Here is a 22,269-nt window from a genome sequence, read left to right as displayed (position 1 = left end):
TCTACCAAAGGGCTTCACGAGAATCGCCACTCCTCACACTTGCGATCTTCGACTCAACATTCGACGATCCCCCACCGTTAGTTTGTCTGAAAACAGCCACCGCAATGGAATTGCGGCGACTTTCTTGCCTCAGACAAAAGGAGACCCGCTCAAGACTTTTTCCAGCCAAGCATCGTCGTGCCTTCAGGAACGCGACCCTTTTTTAAAAGTGGACCGCGTGGATCAAGGTACATGTGTACAGTAATCGGCGACACGCCTAAATGGCGTGATCGGATATTTCATTCAAAGTCCGATTGAAAATAGAGACTTTAAACGGAGATGAAAGGTACAGTACATATGTACTTCCCAAGTGGCAAGCGCAAAGATGCCTTCAGTCGTAATGCCGACTGCAATATCACGGCGCTGTGCGGCCCTGCTTCGGAGTACTGTACGGAGTATAAAAATGTTTTTTCGCTTTTGACGAAGCTTTTGACCGATGGCTAGTGGTCAGTTTGCAATGAAATCGGTAGTCCGCAGGGGCGACTGATCTCCGAACGTATATTGTTCTCGCTTTTCCGTCTTATTCGGTCGCTCAGCAGAGCATCAGTACATGCATGCAATATTAAGGGTGGTGAGTTTCGCACGACTCATACGATATTAGAATTTGGCATTTAAAGAACGCCGAGTTGTTGCCCAGTGGGGTGAGGCGTATTGGCAAATGGCGCGCTGAACTGTCGATAACGCCCTCCCGATGCCCATGCGGACCATGCTATTATACAGTACATGAATGCACAAAATATCTACAGCTATGCGAGCTCCGGCTAAAATGCAGCCACCAGACTAACCAGATATTATTGAAGTTCTGTCAAGAGCTTGCCTAAGAGAAAATAATGTAAATTATTGCTATCGCAAGCTCAGTCGGTCCAACGCCCAACTGTCTCTTCGTAATGAGGGTGGCTTCTTTTGCTATGATTGTCAAGCTAAGCGAACAGCTTCCATCCACGTCAGACATCGCTGACCCTGCATAAAAGATCGGTCTAGCTCATTTGTGCACGGATAGGTGGCTTTTTAACGAGATCAATGACCACTTTTGGTGGCAGTTGGCCCACGTAAATACGAACAAGCAAAGAACCGCATTTAATTCCCGCTAGCTTCGACAAAGTGAAAATTACATCGATTCTACGTATCAGGTCTGTAGGAAACAAAGTATTTCCAGCATCTCGGTCAAGTACTCGATATAGATCGTACGTTAGATCGGACCATGGTCGTAGAATGGTCGGTTCCAACATGCCATCCCAAGCCATCTGATAATCTGATAGACCTCGGCCAAATGTCGAGCAGCAATGTTGTGCATTTCTTGCGGTCAAAGTTTAAGCATTTTTATTAAGTACCAGGGTAGACCAAAGGAAAATAAAAGAAATGTTCCTCTATTTCGCATTATACTTTAAACTCTGCACACTAGTAGCTCTCCCCGGATTATTCCATCACTTCACCTCCGCAAATCAAACCTGCCCTCACTGGAATTCAACTCAACTCGAAAGAAAAAAGAATTCCACATTCCACTTCTCAACGGACACTACTGCACATAGCCGGATTAATTCTCCAAGCTATCCATCTTGTTCTATTGGATATGCCATCCCATTCGCCCCGTGCACGACTAAACGCACGTCGCCTCCCGGCTCTTGCTGCGGCCTGAAACATTCCTGGCGCCCACTAATGCAAGAACGCGACCAGCGAGTACTTGAGCAATTCTCAAGAGGGGTAATAGACATGGATATCTTCGAAATTGATACTAACCGCGTATCATTGAATCTGGTAAGAGTGCAGTCACCAGGACATAAGAAGTACCCTTGAGACGTTCCATTCACTTGGTATACGTCTTTCGTTACCCAAAGCAAATCCTCCGTCTTATTGTCGGATGTAAATCTTAACCCATTGTCTCGGGGCCGGGATCGGGAGAGACGATGTCGAGTCTGGGCTGGAAGAGGTCTCATCGTTACATCCAGGATTGGAAATGGTGAGCGCCACTATGATTACTTGGTAATCACTCGAGACGTCCATGGTCTATTTCATCTAACTGTGTTGGTCCCCAATTTTTAGTAGAGCCTCCATTGGGTGTTCATATATGGGCGGGGTTCCAAGAAGGCCGAGGGATCTGGAACGTTGTAATTGAAGTGCTGGTGCTTGGACCGAGTGACAAGGTTTTGGATCTGGTAGTTTGAGGATATCGCGGAGGAATCCAGGCACCGAGGAGCTTTTATCGCGATGTTCTAGCCTTGTACATTGATAAAAGCCATGCAATTTGTGGCGTTGTGTGCGACAACAGCGCTCCGAGCTAGAGTCTTTTGGTTCTAAGCTTGACTAAAATCTTCATTCTTACTTGGTATAGAATCAAGTCAGCAACTGGAACGGCGCTCCCCGCGCGTGAAAAGGATATTTCCACATGTCCCAAGTCACAGCTGTCTTTTTCCATTTCAGTCAATAGGAGGCTTCGACCTACTCCTTGGCTTTTTTTCGAGTTACGATTCGATCGATCCCAGTAGTGACTGGTCTTGTGTAAGACCCCTCGCGTCGGAGGAGGTACTCCATCATTCTTCAGCCTTGTTTCTATGGTATCTTCAGAGGGATATCTGTTTAACATTTAGCTTTTTGATGAGCAGATTCGTCTTCGCCATTTTAGTTGCGGGGTGCTTTGATTGGTGTATCTAGTTTTTGTGCCGTTGCATTGAAGTGACTGATGCCATGAACTCTGTTCATCATAGTTGAGACAGAACCCTTTTGGGCTGGCATGTTTGAGTTGGCGTCGCCAACCTGACATCTCATGGACCGGTGATCACATCTTGCTGACGAATGTGGCTATTCCCAATCTGTGGATTGATGGCGCAACGGGCCGCGTCAAGCTTGTTGGAGGACGATAGTCGATGACCAGATTTAGACAGAAACATAAGTGTCGGTATGGATAATGAATTCTAGCTCGAGTCTACCAGGGACTTGGAAGGAGTAATGCATCTACATATTAGTTCGATCTTCATCTGACTACAAGACGTGCCTGGGAATCTGGCAAAGAGCAATACTTATATGGCTCCCATATATAGATTTTATATTCCCTCGTCCAAGCCCAAGCCCAGAAATAGAGACAAGTCTAACCAAGCGCCGTACTCGTAGTTGCATTAACCCGTTCCATGTAGTAAACAGTTGTTTCAGAGATATGTCCTACATGGTCGAGAAGACGACGTCCCGGGTTACATCCGAAGCCGTGGATCACAAAGCCCCTAGCTTTTTTCAAGCATTAATCCCGCATTTCGGTGAAGATAGTAAAATTCACCAGAAACCCTGTCTTTTACCCAAAGTAGAATTAGAGAGTGACCTTGAGTTCCGTGAGCGGCGCAAAGTTGCCTTGGCTCTGTGCAACGGGGAAGAATAGTACCGGAGCCGAGCAAGTAAACGACAACGATGCAGACCGACTGTTGTGAGACCTGGTGAACACTTTACGGGGAAGAACGATTACTGCTTTGGGCTCCGCGCAATCGATGGTTCTATACGGAGAATGCTCATCATTGGACGACGTCGTGCTTTCCGTCTCACAACCATCGGGAACTCTTCACCATCGTATATGAGTGCTCGAGGAGGGGCAATATCGCGCCTATGGTAATTTAGAATGGAGCGCATGGACCGTCCATTTTTCTCAAGTGACCTTTTCCGAGGTCATCTGCTCTCTGTCTTTTTCCCTCTCCTTCTTCGATGGCGGGGCTTGCAGGTTGTGAACGTGACCATTCCAACCCCTCTAAGACAGAACCTGGCGTAGCGGGAGTATCATGTTTCGTAGGACTATCGCAACGGTATACAGAATACTTTATTATATAGCCTGGACAGAGTTAAAATTTATATAAAATCAAAAGAAGACAAAGTTAAACTCGAGAAGGATCTTATCCATGTCGCCCATGGCCTTGGGAACATCATGACCGCATGGGCATCAAAGTCCCATCACCTGCTAGTTTGGTATAATCATCAATCTGTTAAATTCGAGTGACAAAATAATCTGGGACTGAGCTCCTCTCTCTCATCCTCCTTCATTTCCTTTTTTTTGGCTCTTTTATCCGGAATAATCACCCAGCGACATCAGCACAAAAACAGGAAATAGGGTATCTTCCTTGTTTACAACTTCTATTCGGACGATAGTGGCTAGTTAGTACTAGTCAATATGTAAGTTTAGTATTCATCACCGCTAGTGTTGTCGACCCGATTAAATCCGACATGCATCTTTAATGCGGATTGGCTAGTAACCTTGTGCTTTTGCAGAAAGTAGAGGGTCCATGCCCCTCCCTCGTTGCGAGTTATGCATGGCCTTGACCAAGTTCAGAGCATATCGTCCGGTCCAAGGTTCTCCCCCGCGGATTTCACAGTCGATCACAGTCGATCACGTCTTGTCTTCCAAATGTGTCTCTTCTACTTCTTCATGTCTGCCTGCGTAATATAGATTTTTTTTGGTTCTTTAAGACACCTCAAGTTACACAGTCTAGGCCGGCCGAGAGCGATCAGAGTCCTGGGAGACCTATCACAGCTTCAAATATCCCTCGCTGTGTGATGGAAGAAGTGAAGAGAGTCAAGAAAAGAGGACACGACCAGGAGAATTGAGTCAACTAAATGAAGACAGGGTCCAGGTTGTTTTATAGTCCACAAGATACAGTGGTATAAGGCACACTGACCATTTAGTTGTTTAGTCTTGTTTAGTCTTTATTTCTATTTTTCAACACTTCTTCAAGTTATTGTCCACTGATTTTCACCTTTTTTCCTTTTCTTATTTTACACTTTCCCCTGCGTCCCTCGCGAACTGGGCGATATCCAAATTCTTCTGTACTACGGTTATTCTTCCCCTTCTTTCTCTTGTCCACGCAGGGTCCTAAATTCTGCCAATCCCATCTTTGATCGTGGTGTTACCCCGGGAAAATCAAGGGAAAATTGGCTGAGTGAAGAAAACCAAAAACAAAAGCTCAGTAATTATTCTATATATACATTTATTTACCAAAAGGGCAAAAAGGGAGATTATCCCCCCCCCCCCAAAAAAAAGCCAAATCCCGAAAGAAAAAAAAGGAAGTCCCACGATCTTCCCCCTCCAGCCATTCCCGCAAACCCGGTACGTTTTCCAGGTCAAAAAGGAACGCGCTCCTAGATCGAATCCTTCAAGGCCAAACTGCCAGTGCGGCTGATCCCGTCTTTCTACGAGCCTTTGTGGTATGATGAGCTAGACATTTTCTTTTTGGTCCTTCTTCTGATTCATTTTGATGGATTTTTGGATTATTTTCATAATTCATTATTCATACCTGCACCTCTCATTATTCATACTTCGCAACGCAACCTCGTGACCAATCACGCGACGCGCCCACTTTTCCTCCCCCTCGCGGGAATTCCGCAAGGATTTGGGTTCCCTTTTTTTATTCTCGAGTGGTCATTTCGGTGGATAAAGACAGAGCCCAAGAGATTTGTCTGACCTGATTTCAGTGTCAACCGTACAACTTTATGTACCCTGGTTGTTGAAATTACTTGAATAGTTCCTTACACGGAAGTATACAATAACTCACGTGCAGTCACATGCCGTCACGTGCCCTTCACCAGGCAGAATATAATATTCAGGCAATAAGGCAGTAAGGTTTCAAGGCACCAATTCTTACCGCCTCGCCCCTCTCAAACCCAAACTCCATCGACTTGCGATCAAAAGCTCCAGTTTGACCTTCAACCTTTTCCGCCGATCGACCTCAAAAAAGGCCGAAACGCCCTTCAAGCTGCATGCAAGCTCAGCGTTAATCGTTGCCTTGCGCTCTCGCCTCCCTCTCCCCCTCCCTCCTTCTTCCTCCATCGTGACTAGGTCCTCCCTCGACGCGCCTTCTCACGGCCTCTGCTGCCGTCCGACTCCGTTCCTTCGACTATGTATGGCACGCCTCACTCTCTCAACACGATGAACGGAATAGGAGGAGAGGTCGTTGATGGGTCGGGAACCATCGATCCGGCAAACTTGAGTAACTCTGGTACGTGCTATCACTTTCCTTTGCGCTTCGCTATTCCCTGCCTCCTTTCGCGCGGACTTCCTGTTCAATCTTACTTTCATCGCGACTTTTTATCATTCGCGCAAACCCTACGCGCTATGATCGGTTCCCATTTTTTTTTCCTTGCGATTTTCCCCAGATTGTGTGCGCGCATATATACTCTTTGGTCTCTATTTGCATTTGAACCTCTGCCTTTTCTGTCGCCCACCTTCAAACTGATACCCCCGCTAGTCTCTGGTCTACCGGCACCATCCCCTGCTGAACCAAGTCCCCGTGGTGTTAAGCGTAGTCGCACCCCTGATCACAGTGGGAATGGGCATACAGAAGGAGATCAAGATGATGGTACGTGTGTTATGGGAGGAAAAATGCGTCGTCATGCTGTCTTTCGAAAAGCCATCGTGTCCGCAACTATCCGTCGCTTATCATGCTCTTTTCTTCGATCGCATATTATTTTCTATCGGTGTACAGGACTGACCGATGTTTGTTTCTTTCCGCAGAAGACCAAGGCCGTCGCAAGCGTGGTCGCCCTCCAAAGACCCCGCGGGCAAGCTCCAGCGAACATCCGACTTCAAGTACCCCGGTACAAACGCCGCAGATGCAGTCGCGACCGCTTTCTCACCAGCCTGCTGGATCACCACCGCTCGCCTCACCTCCAGATAAGACCACGCCGACAAAGACACTGGTCAAAGCTCTCCCAACTGTCCGAGACCATACTTCCGACCAGCTAAACGACGAAGGTGACGAATATATCCCAAAGGAGTTCGATGAAGCGGGTGAGACAAAGGTAGATGCTATGGGATACCCGCAGGGAAATCGTGAATATAAATGTCGAACGTTCCGTGTTCCCAAACGAGGTGACAAGCTTTTCATGTTGGCAACGGAGTGCGCAAGAGTGCTGAACTACCGTGATTCGTACTTGCTGTTCAACAAGAATCGATCTTTACACAAGATTATCGCGTCCCAGATCGAGAAAGACGATTTGATCCAGCAGGATATTCTTCCGTATTCTTATCGATCTCGTCAAATTGCGATTGTGTCTGCGAGATCTATGTTCCGCCAGTTTGGTAGTCGAGTGGTTGTCAACGGTCGACGAGTTCGTGACGACTACTGGGAGAGTAAGGCCAGGAAACAAGGCTTCACTGAAGAGGATATGGCGGGTGAGAAGCGTCCCGGTGCTGCCAAAACCCGAGATGGAACGACTACAGATACTGAACGTCACAACACGCTACCTGCGCTTCCGCATAACGATGTGATTTTCAGCAGTGTTGTTGAGGCTCTACCTCCGGGTCTTTCGCTCGATGTGACAGATACTTCTGCGATGGCTCAACTGCCTATGATTCACATGGCTACGACAGATGACCATCGTCTACGGGAATATATGTCGCAGCAGCAGTCTCGCCAAGAACTGACAGGTCAACCCTACCAAGACCGCACGCAGACAAGCACCGGGGCCGAGATCATCCACCAAGCTCAGACTGCTGCGGATTTCAATCGAGCTCTCGGAGCTCAAAGAAACCTCCGCCTGAAAGGACTCGATGAGTTCTACAACAAGCCTCGAGAGGCACCCGAAACAGATCAGCCACAGTCAAACACTACTCTCGAGTCTGGTCTCACTGTATCACAGCCTCTACAGCCAAGCCAAGTTCCCCCTCCCGGCATGCCAAACCCTGTTCAAGCACAGCCTGTGATGTCTCAACATCCATCTATGGTAGCTCAACAAGCTTACCCTCAGCATCCACACCCACAATCGATCGCGCAATCTCCCGTTCGAGGCATGCCAGCGGGCATGCGACCCGATCTTATGCATCAACGCTCGAACCCGTCTATGCCCGCCGGGGTGGCTCAACCTCCTTACGGGTATCCTTCGCAACAGCAACCGCAGCAAATGTGGGGTCAACCGCCGCCGCAACCACAGCCGTCACCCATGTCTTCAGGGGCACAGGGCGTTGCAATGCCTCAATACGCCCAGCAAATGGGTACACCCCAGCAGGCACCATCACCTATCCACCATGCTCAACAGCCCCACCAATCCCCTCGCAATCAACATCGACCATCCGTACCCCAAATGCCGCAACAATTCCAGATGCAACATCCGCAAGCCCAGCAACAGGCCATGGGTCAGATGGGTTATCCAGGAGGTGCCCCAGCTGGGTACCCCGCCATGCCGCGAGGGATGTACCCCTCCACTCAAGGACCCGGCGGTCAACCTTTCATGGGTGCTCCTCAGCAGCATTCCGGTATGACGGCCAACATGGGAGCATCTGGCGGTATGCCGGGATGGTCTGCTGGTCCCGGTGGTCCCATGCAACCCGGTCAACCTCAACCAGGTCAATCTGGCAGCCCGTTGGGTGGATGGTCAGGTTACTAAATTCCGGGCTTGGCGTTGTCTAGATCGGGCGTTTTTTTTTTCCAGTGGATCTGATTGATATTATTTGCGTGGTATCTCATCATCAGAAAGAACTCATTGTTCTCTTTCTGTTTCCTTTGGTATCACCTATCCTCTCTTTATTGTATTTGCTCTCTCCCTCTCTGTCTCTCTTCGGCCACGTTTGAATGTTGTCTATGTGCTTCTCTTCTTGTGTCCCCCTTGCATCTCATCTGCCAGCGTTGCAGATCCCTCGATCGAAGAGTACAGTTCTTCGAAATGTTAATCTGGGCCAACTTCCCTCTATACCCTCTATTGTACCCTGTTGGGCACGGGTCTCGATTGATGCCCATCTTGCTATTGTGATTTGATGTTACCTCTTTCCAATATCTCTTTTCCTTTTCCACTGTTTTCTTTTGACATTCGGCGTTTTCTTACCAATTCGATCTGGCGTCGATGATATGGCCGATCGGCTTTCTACAGGATTGCTATGAGTATGTACTTTTTCTTCTTTTCCATTAAATTTTTTTTTTTAAACCTCTGTGTGTCCTTTCTCGTGACTATACATGGTCGTTGATAGAAAGAGTTATTTTCTATTTTCTATTTTCTATTTCCTATTTTCTATTTCCTATTTTCTATCTTCTATTCTTTTTCCCTTTCCAGTGGAAATCAGCGGATTGATTCTGGACTCGTTCAGGTGCAAGCTAGCTTGCTCGTTTTGCTATGATATACCTCGAGTCTTCCCTTTCTCTCCTTTCTCCTTCACTCGATGCGTACTCCTTTTTTTCGTGACTTGTATGCTTTGCTCTGTTTCGTCTTGTGTATTATCGTTAGCTTAAGGATTCATTTGGATTCCCCCTTGGTTTTTTACTTGTCTATTGAGATTCCCGTGAATGAGACTTTTTACTCTTCTCTTAGTGCCTTTTCTGTGTCTTTCGTTATCTATATTTTCGCACGTGCATTGTCCTTATTGATTTTGTTTTGCTATGCATAGATTGGTATTTGGTTGTATTCTTTTTTCTGTATTTCGTTAATTCATTTTTTTCTCTCCGGCTGCCACAGATTGTTGAACAAGGCCTTGCTACTTGTCGGCTTAGGTAACTAATAAATAGAAGAAATTCTTCAAGTATTCCTTTTTTTGGCCCTGGGTGCTATAGTCTTATCCTTTCTGTATAGGGGTCGTGGTGGTTACTCTATTGGTTATGCTTCATGGGGAAATTCAAATGCACTCCCGGTGGACTTTATTTACATTCGAAGGCCAAGTGAAAAAGTACAAACAAGATTTAAACATCCCGCTAGCCAAAAAAAAAAAATGCAAAAAGAAACGTCCCCGGGAAGGCTCGAACTTCCAACCTCCTGATTAACAGTCAGACGCGCTAGCCGATTGCGCCACGGAGACGTATTTGTTGAAACACCGGCCGGATCTTTAGATCCATAAGGCCCCATCGCTTAGACCGAGTGGGTACGTACTATCGAGGAAGGTCATGATTTTCAAACTTGATTACATATATTCGCTAATTAATTAAGTCCGAAATATCTACAATCAGCCCAATGCCAGCTTTGTAGCATAGTAATCTTCTGGTTTGTGCCGTATATAAAAGTCAGTGTTCGTGCCGACTCCCAAGGTCGGAGATTTACCGCAATCTTGTATGTGCCGTATAGGCTTGTGCACAAGTACGATGATTTTGTAACGAAATATTGAGTAACGGGTTTTCGGCTCGTGTCTAACTTTCCATGTGTTCACTGCAGTGGATCATTGACCTTCCTGTGCAGACTTGTGCTGATGACGCAGGTGTGTTCCAGCGTTCTTGTGGAATTTCCACTAGTTAGTGGGTTGGGGTTAATATATATTCTATTACGACTAGGTGTTGCACCCGAGCAACTGGCAGTTAACAAAACACCACACCCACCACACTAGGTAGCCTATATTAAATTGCGAATACTAATAGAGGTATCTCAAACATCCTCCATCCCAAATGGACACACTGTATCAGGAACTGATTTGAGTATCTGATCATCCGAACAAACCCCAACCCCACTAAACTAGCACTTGACAGTCAACCGAAGACCACCACTGCGAGTATGTAGTTGGCCCAGGCCTCAGACAACCAACAACCATTACTATGTGCAAGCACTCCGCCTTAAGAAACTGCATATCACGAGCCATATCACTGCCTGATAGGATAGGAAAGCTCGAAATAAACACAGTTCGGAGCTAGAGCGTGCCTATAGTTCTTGGTAGATAGGCAAGACAAGGCCCTTTCACTCCTAGGGCACCGAGTAAAATTCTACCCACCAAAGACCACTACACAATCACATACCGACCCGCTGGAATTTATATTTAATGGCTATTTGGATCTCATGGGCTTTGAACCGAAAATGTAGCGATGGATTTATACTGATTCCATGTCATAAAGCCAAATAAAATAGCTAACCAGAGTTTGTTCTTTTCCATAAGATTGTCTCCCTTATGAATTCAAATGTGCGGCTCGTTCTTCAACAAGCAAGTCTCCGTGGCGCAATCGGCTAGCGCGTCTGACTGTTAATCAGGAGGTTGGAAGTTCGAGCCTTCCCGGGGACGTTTCTTTTTGCATTTTTTTTTTTTGGCTAGCGGGATGTGATTGTGTCTTGTCTTTTTGGTGAAAACGCGGTGCGCGGCCCGAATTGGGTTTGTGTGCGGCGAAATTTAATTGGTGGCGACGAATGACGAATTGGGTTAGAATGTTAGGATGAAGAGTCAAGCGGGAGCCTGTTTTTAATTTTTATCGTGTATGAGATTTGATGAGTGGTTGTCAGTATTTTAATTGGTGGTAGGAAGACTCTGATCGGATTTATGCGAGAAGTGAAACTAAGCTATGAAGAATTACTACCACAGAATCGATGCATCACGATACAAGTGCCAGAAGACCAATTCCTATTTAATCCTGGTTTTAGGGAGCATTCTCAACAGCTGCCCATTATATTAAATGCAAACATCTACGAGTCCTTATGATCCAATCCAACTGACTTGGATATCTGTATTATGCATATGCTTCCACACCAAGACGCAGAGTTGTAAATTTGAACAGACCCTATAAACAGGGCGGGTGGATAGATACTATTGCCATTCTTCTTATCATTAATACATCGCACATCATGGTACCTCGTAATGTTCATCGACGTAAATATTATACAATGCCAGCACAGCAAAGACTACCGAAACGCGGCGGTCCAAAGCTCCCTAGCGGGTTCATCTTTATCCCGACAAACGAAGAAAAACTTCTCCAAGATCGGAACCGCACTATCCCAGCCATCCAGTAATAATTGATCCGCAGCATCAACGAGACGGGTCAAAAACCACGAATGACACCTCATCCCCCTAGACGCGAGACTGCCGATGAACAGAACCCAGACGAGCAGGTCGGTGGCAGTACTCCGAATTATATGGAGACTATCATATAGGCTTTCTCGAAGTGTTTCGACGAGAGCTTCTAGACATGGCATGCCGTAGAAGCTCCAGACTCTCACAGAGGCGTAGGATAAAATGGTAAGTCGGATGGTTTCTTGGAATGGTGAGAGTGAGCATTGATATGGTAGAGCCAAGAGCCGATAGCCCAGGAAAAGGAGACAGTCATTTTCAACCGACATGGGTTCAGCGAAGACGATATCCAGGCTCTCATAATAGGTGACAAGTTGCTGGAACAAGGATATAATCGACTTGAACATGGGTGGAATATCCTTTGACCAGGTAGAGTTGAAGAAACCTGTGCCGAGTTTGTTGACCTTGGATAACTTCGTGAAACGGCAGTTCAGTTTGAAAAAAGCGGATTCTTTAAAGACTCTGGTTTGAAATTTAGAGCACATGTAGAGGGCCGGTGGCGCTCTGTTTATCATTCCTCGAACAAATACGCAGCTGTAAAGTGAATGGTGAGAAATAGATAAACTAGTTCTAGACGTGACACCAAACTTACCTGTAGACCATGGATAGAATGCCATAGTCTATAACTTCCATTCCGCCCGCCCCAGCAACTATTTTCTCCAATCCATTTATATGTGCCTCGACAGCCTCCACGTTGCCTTCCATGCCCTGGCAATGCCGTCAGAAAATGATCTAAGTTGAACCAAGGCTAGAAAAATGTAAAGATAATCATTGAAAGATGCCTACCTCGGCAACAATGAGATGTGAAATAACAAAAATAGTCGAGTCGGCATATATCTTGTTCTTATTTTGCAACAGTTCTTGAACTGATTTAATCGTACCAACACGAAGGCGAAGGGCATCTTGTGCTGGTTTTCGTATCATATCTGGAGGAGCACCGCAGGATTCGAGAATTGCAGCACGATGAGAAGCACTAATGGATAATTTAATTTGCATCAAGGCTGGATCTTCAAGGGCCTTTTGCCAAAACCATAAGACGACCCCGCTTGAGCAGAGCGGGAAGCATGCCCTGGAACTATGAATTTTATCTATTCACTGTTAGCTCGAGCCAGGGGACCATTTATATTTGGATGTTTGATAGGGTCTGGGGGTTACAATGATTGATTGATATAGACATGTCATATGTCATATCGAATGAAGAGTAAGCACTTACAATGATGAAAATAGATATTTGGATTTTGATTGATGGCGACGGCCAAAGCAGGACCTCCATCGAGGACGCTGGGTTCAATGGAGTTGACTATTAAAGAAGACTGCTGAACAGGACAGCGTTTCTGAGTAGACTGGGTTTCATCTTTATCCTTGGATACAGGAATACGACGAGTATTCTTTGTCGATTTAGCGATTGGGGCATGAGATGGGGTAGGTGTTGGACATGAATCGGAAGGGGACTTCAATTGTTGCAATTGTTTCTCCCTGCGCATGCGATGATGTCTTGTCCTTACGAAAGCCTGCTTCGAACGGGATAATTCGCGACCTTGGGACTTATCATCCTGATAATCTACCCAGAGGAAGTCGCCTGGGGGCCGGATGACTAAATTCTTAGGCTTGGGATCCGGGGCATCTTTCACAAATTTGGGTTGTCTGGGTGGGACCCGGCTTGGTTGGGATCCCGCCTGGTCTTGCTGACTGGACGCCATGTAGAAAGTCGATTTCCCCCCCAGACAGGAAGTTCAGTCGCAAATGGTAAATGGGTGATGATCGGTTGAAGCTAGTCGTTGAGGTTTCGAATGAAAAATTGCCCCTGACGCCCCGCTCGGACCTCTACGGTGCGAGAGTATTTGTTACATCCGGAGTCCATGTGGGGGGCCGCAAGGCGGTACAGGAGATGGGAGGGGAGGAGGTGCAGTGGACTGGAGATGACGCAAATGGGATAATTATTGTATCGAGATATGAGAAAAGATGTTATATCAAAATATGCTTGATATCTCTGAAGTAGTTGTGAATATCACCAGAACCAGTCGATGTTGTCCTGGAAAGAAGAGTGACGAAGTGGAAATAGAATTAAGCTACCCGGATTTTGCGGCAGACACAATACTTAGTCATAATTCACAAGTTTGCGCCACTCTTCAACAAGCAAGTCTCCGTGGCGCAATCGGCTAGCGCGTCTGACTGTTAATCAGGAGGTTGGAAGTTCGAGCCTTCCCGGGGACGCTTCTTTTTTGTTTTTTTTTTTGTTTTCCTTTTTTTTACCCCATTGAACTGATTACCTCTATTCTATACGTTGATACGCTGGCACATTCACCAGGGAAATCATGATATAACTCACCACTTAAACTCGATCAGGTAAACCTTGACGCTTTGAACCTCAGTCTGCATGGTACAGAGTCGAGATGTACGTGAGAAAAAGAGCTCTATATTTTGAAGTTGACACTAAGCATATGTAGAATTTTCAGAGAAAAGACCAATAAGATGAACTATTTTCTACAGACTCCAACATAAGCGAACATAGATCAAATCACCAATTCAGCACATCACCTAAAGATCAGTAACCAAAGGTGTAGTAACAGGCACTGCGCTCGACGGGCAAACACAAGCAGAAACAGATGTTACCGGTGGCGCCGTGCAATGAGGACTAACCTCCCAAGCAACACTCGTCGAAGAAACCGGCTTCGAATCACGACCCTTCTTCTCAGCCCTAACAAGAACAGGAATAACAGCCCCAGTACTAAGACTAAAAGTCCTATGTCCCAAAACCCTCAAGATAGACGAGATCTCACCAGAATGCGACGTAATCGAGATGAAAGCATCATCCTTCTTCGCCTCGTTCGTGAAAAATACCTCGTTCAAGGCTGTCATACTCCGTACATCCTGCGCAGCACTAGTCTCCCCCGTAACCCCGTTCCAAAGTTCATCCTCCTCACTGAATCCCTTCTCAATACGCCACTCGGGGAAGAGGTTATAGATGTAAGTTTTGCTTCGACGGTGGTCGCATGTATGAATGCTTATTCCCTCGCGGAAAAGTTCTTTTACGAGGGGATTGAATGGTGCTGCGTGTGCGGGGAGAGATAGGTCGGTGAAGGTGTAGTTTGCTGTTTGAAGGGTGCGAGTTAATGGGCTGACGAAGTATGCATCTGGCGTGTGGATGCGTTGATCTGTTATTTGTTTTTGCCAGAAGGTGTGGGCTTTTAGGGCTTGGTTTATCCCGGCTGGGGTGAGGGTTGCGTCTTTCCAGGTTGCTGTGCTGTTTCCGTCTAGTTCGGCCCAGTAGCACTGAATCAGAATTATGTTAGCTGTGGTTGCTAGTATTGGTGGGATTTTCAAAGCTCCTCTGAGGTATTTCTTGAGCCGATCACTTCTAGTACAGTGATATACACTTCTCCCCCAGCGGGGTAGGAATGCGGGGGTAGCAGTGGAGGAGGATACTTACATTCCAGGCGGGCGTACCATAATAACTCTCAGCAGCATTATGATAACCCTCGCCATGACGACCAAGGAACAAGACCTTGTATTCGACGTGACTGGGTGAATCCTTATTGAGCTTCTGTACCTGATGGTAGAAGCGTTCCCATTGTGTGAGTTCGTGTGCGTGTTTTAGATGATGATCAGCTGGATATGTGCGATTTATCAGACCGAAATTGACAGTCGTCTATAGGAAGCACCGTATTAGAATATCCCTAGGTAAAAATAACCGATTGCTTATAGCACGAGTGGAGGGTAAAAGGCGGAAGTCCTTATGAGAAACGTGCAGTCTTACATAGTCGAAGGTCGACGGATCAGTTGAGCTTTCATCCTGCAAGAAATATCCTGTCTCCGTGGAATATTCTACAGAGTAGGAATTTACTGAGGCGATCAAGCCCAGTATCGCAGGCGTAATCGCTGATATCCTCATTGGATCGGGATTGAATGAAAAGGCTTTTGTAAAGATCTGCCCTAACGGGTCGTCGGTCGTCGGAAGAGGAGGAAGAATATTGAAACACTGAGAAAAGAAAGTCTGAGTTTAGAGATCGGCACTGACATTCCTTTTATAGAATGCAAGGGGAAGACACTTTTTCCCGCGGTAGTTCGATTCATTGCATACCGGGTGGTGGTATATTGGAGCTTCACGATTACATTTGTAACTACAAGTTAGTTAACTATGCTGGAGTACTTGGTACGAACGGGTATATAAGAGAGCCCCGCAGTGGAGATAAATTGGAGAGCGGCAGTCCTATCGAATACCACACGTGCACAGCAGAAAGAACAGATGACGGTTCTCGGCTGGGTGAATTTCGGAGATTACATCTGAATTAGCAAGAGTTGACGGGAAGACTTAAAGGTTGAAAAGGTTAGACTACCGAGGAGGTATACTAAACTCAGAAATGCCATTAACCATGCGACAACATTCAACCGTTTCGCAGGAATTGCTATTCACTAACAAAGAAACCGATATAGATTTGAGACTGCAAGTGCTACGATCGTAGTTGCCAAACCTAAACTTAACTTCGTAGATTGTATACGAAATGGCAGGAGCAACTGGTCGTTCTTTCCACGGCAGTGAAGTGGCGATTGTTTTACCTCAAAACGAATAAACAGACAACCTGGTTTGGATCTTCTCATCCTCTGCTTCGTCCAATTTCAAAGACAAGTTTCTGTTTGCTCTATTCTTTGATGTAAACTTTGACATAAAGATCAAACGCGCGATCTCTCTTCGTCGTTCCACTAATTGCATGTTCGCCAATATTGTGTAGAGATGCCTTGCAATTTGCTGTTTGACATAAACAGGCAGAGAGTTGATACACAACTCTCATCACGTTATCGAGCCATTACAGACCGAAGAAACAATTTTTCAAGATCGCAATAGCATTCTGCTTCTGGTTTCAAAGATATATGAAAGAAAGCCCGAACTTCATCTAGCCATACACAATGTGTTGAGAATTCCAGGCTAATAGCACTCGGACTGTTGGACTGCGTCTTCTTTGGCGCAGACTTCTGCAAATCTACGAATATAACTGCGAACTTCCCGACCTCGGGCTCACATGGCATTCAGAATCTGTACGATGCATGCCGTCTTGCTTAAAGCAGATGTTGTTGTCTCAACACCTTTTCCCGCAGCGGTGGATTACAAGCCGTACTATTTTCGAATAAGAATTTCGAGGAGCGAGTCTGCATATTCCCACGTTTTCTGTGGAGGTCTGGACCATGATTCTACTGGTTATCTGTCATATACATTCCTTGGACACCGGATACGACCAATCTCTTGATCTTCTGTTCCTGCCAGGACTCCAGTAAGGACTCAAGCAAACGTCTCAAAGATTACAGTACCGATACGTCCTGGCCTCTCCAGCTGGGAGCGACATTCAGCAACCCAGAAGCCCCGAGAGAAACCCCCAAGCATACTGACATAAAGTCGACCGTGTCCGCGAAAAACCAATACGATTTCCAGATGGTCGACTGCCGAAACCAAGTCGACGCAAGATCTAGGTCTCCTACCTGTTCGATTTCTAGCGATGATCCCAAAAAGAGGACCATTGGATACACGAAAACGACAACAATTCACTAACTAATTTATAACTACCTACGTGTATCTCGCGCAATTCTCTTATATGAGCCAAAACCGCAAATGTGGAGTTTGCATGGTGGGTATTGAATTGAAAGAAACGTTGAAAAATGTTGAAAGACAGAATCTCGCATATATTGCTAGGTGAATGAGATAGTGCCTTGAAAAGAAATAGACCACCTTTATTCGAATAGGTTGTCAGCCAAAATGCGACAACTTACCCAGAGAAATGGTCAGTAAGTTTTCCAACCTTTATAAATCAGGGTCCAGAGGAAGTACTACAGGCCCAGTAGGGAGAGGCAAAATATGCTGTATGTAATACAATCAAATTGTTTGTAGACACAACCCCTTTTTTGAGAGATAGAGAGAAAAAAGAGAGTAATAAAAGAAAGAGCTATAGACGTGACAGTATATATCAAAATGCTGATATGCAAATCCAAATCCCAAAACCAATACCAATCCTGTTCCAGTAAAGGCGAAGAGAATCAAAAGGAAGTCCAAGGGGGACCAGACATGTGTGTAAGAAGAGAAAGAAAAGAAAAGAAAAGATATATAGTCTTGAGTCGCTGTGCAGACTCGAAAGAAAAATTAAAAAGTCGTATCAGACACCCCAAATATTTCGATCCCAGGCCAAATAAACAACAAATGCACAAAAAGTTAAAAAAAATGCTCCGAATATGTAAGGAAAACCGGTAGATCCCATACCCAATAAACAGACAGAAGAAGAGAAAAACGTATGTAAGGAAAAAATATATGAAAAAGAGAGATGTGGATAAGAGTGACAGTGTTTCTCTTCGTATGTGGGAGCTTTGGAATAGTCCATGTCAACCCGTGGGCTGAACAAAACAAGGAACAAGCAAAAAATCAAATCGAAAAAGACAAACGTATTTGCAGGTGGCGAGAGAAGATGCGTAGCGGTTCGTCCCAGACAAAAAGCGTATTGATCGCGGCACATTTCTCATTCATATCCATTGACAGGAGGACCCTTGAAGCCCCTAGGGGTAGTTGGTTGGGGTCGTATTGTTGGCAAACGTATATGCCTTCGGCTTATGGACCGAACCCATATGATGCGTGGCATAGCCATGGGGATCATGCTGATGCTCGGAGAAGTCATGCATCCTGAACTCCGCTTGTTTCCTCTCATCCATAGATCCCGACAGATCAGCATCCTCGATTGAATAGATTAAGGAAGGTGACTCAGATACTGGCTCCATTCCAAAGGTCTGACCGGTGTGCTCGACCACGGCATCGAATCCGATGGGGGAGACGGTGGCTGAATGAGGTACTTGGAGACCATTGTGGAATTCCGGGGAGGAAAGGGAGCCTGTGTCTGCCCAGCTTCGAGCTGATATGGGAACGGGGTCACAGCTGACATACTCCGGGAAGGTCGAAACCTGGGCCGGGGCAGACATTGGCGGCGCGACATTCTGGTAGGTGAAAGGAGAGTAGATGTCGAGAGGAGTAGTGGGAGGAGAGGCGATGTTGACTTGCATCGGCTGAGAGGTCGGGAAAAATTGAGTTGTGGAGTGGGCCGAGAGGCAGTAGTTGCTGTCGGTAGGCGATGCCGGCATGAAGTTTTGGAAGTCTTGAGGTGTCAAAGGAGTTGGGGGTGCAAGACTTGTAGATGAAACAGATGGCCGCAGCATCTCCGCCTTGCTTGATTTCATAGACCCAGATTCGGCGAATGTGAAGTTCAGTGGAGAGCGTTGAGCAGCCGAGGCCTTGCGAACACCAGCATACCGAGAATTGAGACTTTGGGCTGATTTGGAATGTCTCATCGAGTTCCCAGCTCCGGAGCTGGGGATCCGATTGGTAGGCGAGAGGGATGACATTGAAGTAGAGGCAGCCAACGAACGAGTGTTGGATGTTCCAATAGCAGCAGGACGAGGGCGCTTACGTCGCGCGGCAAGATCAAGCTCCTTGCCGGATTTTTCCCAGGACGAGCCACCAGATCGGTTTAGAGCTGGCATACCCGACTCGGTTCCGCAAATTCCAATTCCATTCAGAGTACCCGATAAAGCATCCGAATCGCGTCGAGAGACAGAGATATCGGGAGCCTGCATTTGGTATCGCATATTGTAACCCAGACCGACATTACCTCTCATGTCTGGGGGAGACATGTGCTCCTTGTGCGCATCTGACCATTCCTCAGTCTGGAATTGGGCACCTGAGTAGGCGTTTGTGTTTGGCTGTACAGATTGAGAGGGATTGGGCACCTCGGGAATGGTTTGGCTGGTGGGGTGGAATGAGGCGTTGGATTCGGGCTGGGAATGAGACGATTCCCAGGACGGTTCCTCCTTGATGTCGGCCCATTCTGGGTAGCCCGAGTTGTAGACTGGTTGTCTCTTGTTTTCATGCGATTTTGGGTTTGTGGTGGGCGGGGCCATAGTAGTTGGTGAAATTGGCTCTTCCTCGGAGGCTGCGTCCGGCTTGCTGCGGGAGCCCTTTCGAGAGAAACGGGTACGCGCCGCTTGTGCGGCATGGAGAGCTCGCTGCAAGGATGCGAAAGTCGCCTCACGAGCAGCCTCACTCTTTGACTTATGGTGTTTCCCCTTAGTAGAGGGCTCGGATTGTGTGTTGTTCTGGGGGGTGGGGGTAGCGGAGGTTTGTTTTGGGGTGGGAGGCTGCTCGGACTCTTCCTTGGGCGCGGACGACGGAGGCCGTGACTCTGACTGTTGATTCTCGGGCTCAGACTTTCGTCGCGCGGCCTCTTCGGCCTCGGTCTTTGCTTTTTGCATTTTTTCAAATTCCTCCTGGCGCTTTTGTTGCTTGGCCTTGGCGCGACGATTTTGGAACCAGTTCTAACGAGAAGGATTAGCGGATATTCTGGGATCGCGGTGATGTATTGAAGAGATATGGAAAGACATACCGCCACACGTGGCAAGCTGAGGTTTGTTTGAGCGGCTAGTTGACGTTTAACATTGCTGCTAGGCTTGGGGTGAGCTTGGAATTGGGCCTCGAGGGTCTCGACCTGTTCCTTCGTCAACCGCGGGCGTGACAGGTTCTCGGTGTATTCGTCGTAGTCCATGATGGGCTGGTGATAGTAATCAACCATCTCCATCGGCGGGTGAGGATAGAGATAACCATCAATAGGGTGCATCATTGGCGGGGGCATCATGGAGGGATCGTAGGCCATGCTGTGGTCCATTGGGAGCCCCGAAGGGGCGGGATAGTTCCACGAGGGGTGGATATAACTCATGGCGGAAAGGAAGGTGTAGAGATGGATAGATATATAAGGAAATGGAGTAGCGAAGGAAGGAGAGTATATATGATACTGCAACAGGAGGGCAGTTTAGAGAGGAGGTTATATTAAAGGCATGCGGTGGTGTGGTTGGTGATGGTGTATTGTGAGTTCGTAGAAGTAAAAGTAGGCGGTGGTGAAAACCAGACAAGAACAAGCATAAGAAACCCGGTAGTTAAGGAAAGACGGGGAGGGGAAAGAATCGAATCAAAAAGGAGTGTAAGTGCAAAAGGAATGCCAAAAAAAAGAAAAGAAAAAAAAGGAAATGTAGTGAAGTGATGAAAGAGGAAGAGTGGAAGTGGGAGAGAAAGTCGGGGGAGGCCAAGGGGGAAGACGGTCAGCTCGTACGGTACAGGGCTGTAACGGGTTGGTACAGACAGACAGCCTGTATACAGTACGAAGGGAAAGGCAGAGGCCAGAGATACAGGTACTAAACTATTTTAGGGTAGTCTAGATCGATCTCTCCTTTCTTGGTTAGCTTCAAATTAAAAGGTGTTATACGCTGTGGAATAAGAAACATGAGAAAGTCCCCACTTGAGAGGCCCGTGGAGTACACTACCGCCCGCGCCGTGTTCTAGGGGGTGGCGAGTATACAGAGAGATATCTGTAGTGTGATTGTGATCTGGGCTATTCAAAAGCAGAGATTGATTAAGTAGCGTAATACTCATAATAGTATAGTATGGTATAGTATAGGCATTGAGTATAGAGTCGCGCTCTACAGTACAGTGCTGTACATAGTAGATGCCATTCGGAAGTCTATGGAGACACTAATCGGACCGCTGTTTGAGAGTGCTGGGCCAGTGGGTCTAATCATCTTAAATGTAGATTAATGTACATAATACTGTAGAGTAGATTGAAGCAGATGAGAATACCTTTGTAAGTCCTGAATACCCATCATGGAAGAATCGATATGGAAATGATTGTCTGCAGTAGAATGCGTGATTGACTACTATAGAAGAGTAAACAAATGAATGATTGATCCATGGTTCTGCATTGGAGTTCCGTGCGGAGACGGGCTGGCGTATTGTCACAACAGTGTATTGTATCAAAGTCACGCGGTAATCAACGTAATTCCATCTTCGCCCTTCAGTTCCTGCATTAGCGTCAAAGTCCCGATATCCTCTCACAATTTGAAGAGTTTCGGATCTTGTGGGTCGTGGATCTTTTTTTTTTCGTTTTCTTTTTTTCAGTCCTCGAAGATGTGAGCCAACGCGAGTCACAACGAACTCCCCTGTACAAAGTACCTTAGATTATCTGCAGTGTTCCAGCTCCAGGCTCAACACCCAGCCAGCAGCCAGTGGCACACTTTGCTGGCTGCTGTCCAGTTATCACCGTGATTGGGCCTGCATGATTCATGCCCATTGGATGCAGAAATACGCCAGTTGATCCAGTACGAGTATCACTGCAACCCTCCCCCTTGGAAGGGTAAAGGGAAAGGAAAAAAGAGAAGACTGTCACCGATTCCGATGGCTTGGGTCTGACGAGATCGGATACCCTCCCCGGTTCCTCAAGGAGGGCCGATCGCCATGCGGAGGATCGATGATGTCGACTCCAGCACACTATTGAGACCTGAAGCAAAGCTGTCAGCGCATCCACCTTACTACAGCCACCCTGCGAAACAGCCCAGCCTTGGAAGTGGATGGCACCCCGCCAAGCCGAGCTAAACATCAATAGTTGACCGATCCTCCGTCGATCCCTCCAGAGGATCTACCGAGCTTTCTTTTAGTTTGGCATTTGCCATTTTAC

General features: G+C 46.8%; 4 protein-coding genes across 4 annotated transcripts; 1 reads left to right on the top strand and 3 right to left on the bottom strand.

Moving 5' to 3' along the window:
* Positions 1-5,932: 5,932 nt before the first annotated feature.
* On the top strand, positions 5,933-8,388 carry N7469_006824 (putative nuclear localization protein; the record flags this gene model as incomplete). The annotated part of the gene is made up of 3 exons (XM_056645742.1): positions 5,933-6,002; positions 6,252-6,362; positions 6,518-8,388. The coding sequence occupies 3 exons, from the start codon at positions 5,933-5,935 to the stop codon at positions 8,386-8,388; spliced, it is 2,052 nt and encodes a 683-aa protein (XP_056499183.1).
* Positions 8,389-11,577: 3,189 nt separating this feature from the next.
* N7469_006823 (uncharacterized protein) lies at positions 11,578-13,443 on the bottom strand (the record flags this gene model as incomplete). Its single annotated transcript, XM_056645741.1, has 4 exons — positions 11,578-12,205; positions 12,336-12,451; positions 12,530-12,831; positions 12,957-13,443. The coding sequence occupies 4 exons, from the start codon at positions 13,441-13,443 to the stop codon at positions 11,578-11,580; spliced, it is 1,533 nt and encodes a 510-aa protein (XP_056499182.1).
* An 838-nt stretch (positions 13,444-14,281) lies between these two features.
* Positions 14,282-15,635, bottom strand: N7469_006822 (phosphoglycerate mutase; the record flags this gene model as incomplete). The annotated part of the gene is made up of 3 exons (XM_056645740.1): positions 14,282-15,016; positions 15,174-15,392; positions 15,501-15,635. The coding sequence occupies 3 exons, from the start codon at positions 15,633-15,635 to the stop codon at positions 14,282-14,284; spliced, it is 1,089 nt and encodes a 362-aa protein (XP_056499181.1).
* Positions 15,636-18,277: 2,642 nt separating this feature from the next.
* On the bottom strand, positions 18,278-20,481 carry N7469_006821 (uncharacterized protein; the record flags this gene model as incomplete). The annotated part of the gene is made up of 2 exons (XM_056645739.1): positions 18,278-20,083; positions 20,152-20,481. The coding sequence occupies 2 exons, from the start codon at positions 20,479-20,481 to the stop codon at positions 18,278-18,280; spliced, it is 2,136 nt and encodes a 711-aa protein (XP_056499180.1).
* Between the last annotated feature and the right edge of the window lie 1,788 nt (positions 20,482-22,269).

This window comes from Penicillium citrinum, assembly GCF_028827155.1.
Source record: "Penicillium citrinum strain IBT 23319 chromosome Unknown utg000006l:1.0-3011923.0:1.0-3012962.0, whole genome shotgun sequence".
In the NCBI taxonomy this organism is placed as follows: Eukaryota; Fungi; Ascomycota; class Eurotiomycetes; order Eurotiales; family Aspergillaceae; genus Penicillium; species Penicillium citrinum.
Note: the sequence above shows the minus strand (reverse complement) of the source record. Positions and strands in the feature narration are given on the sequence as shown.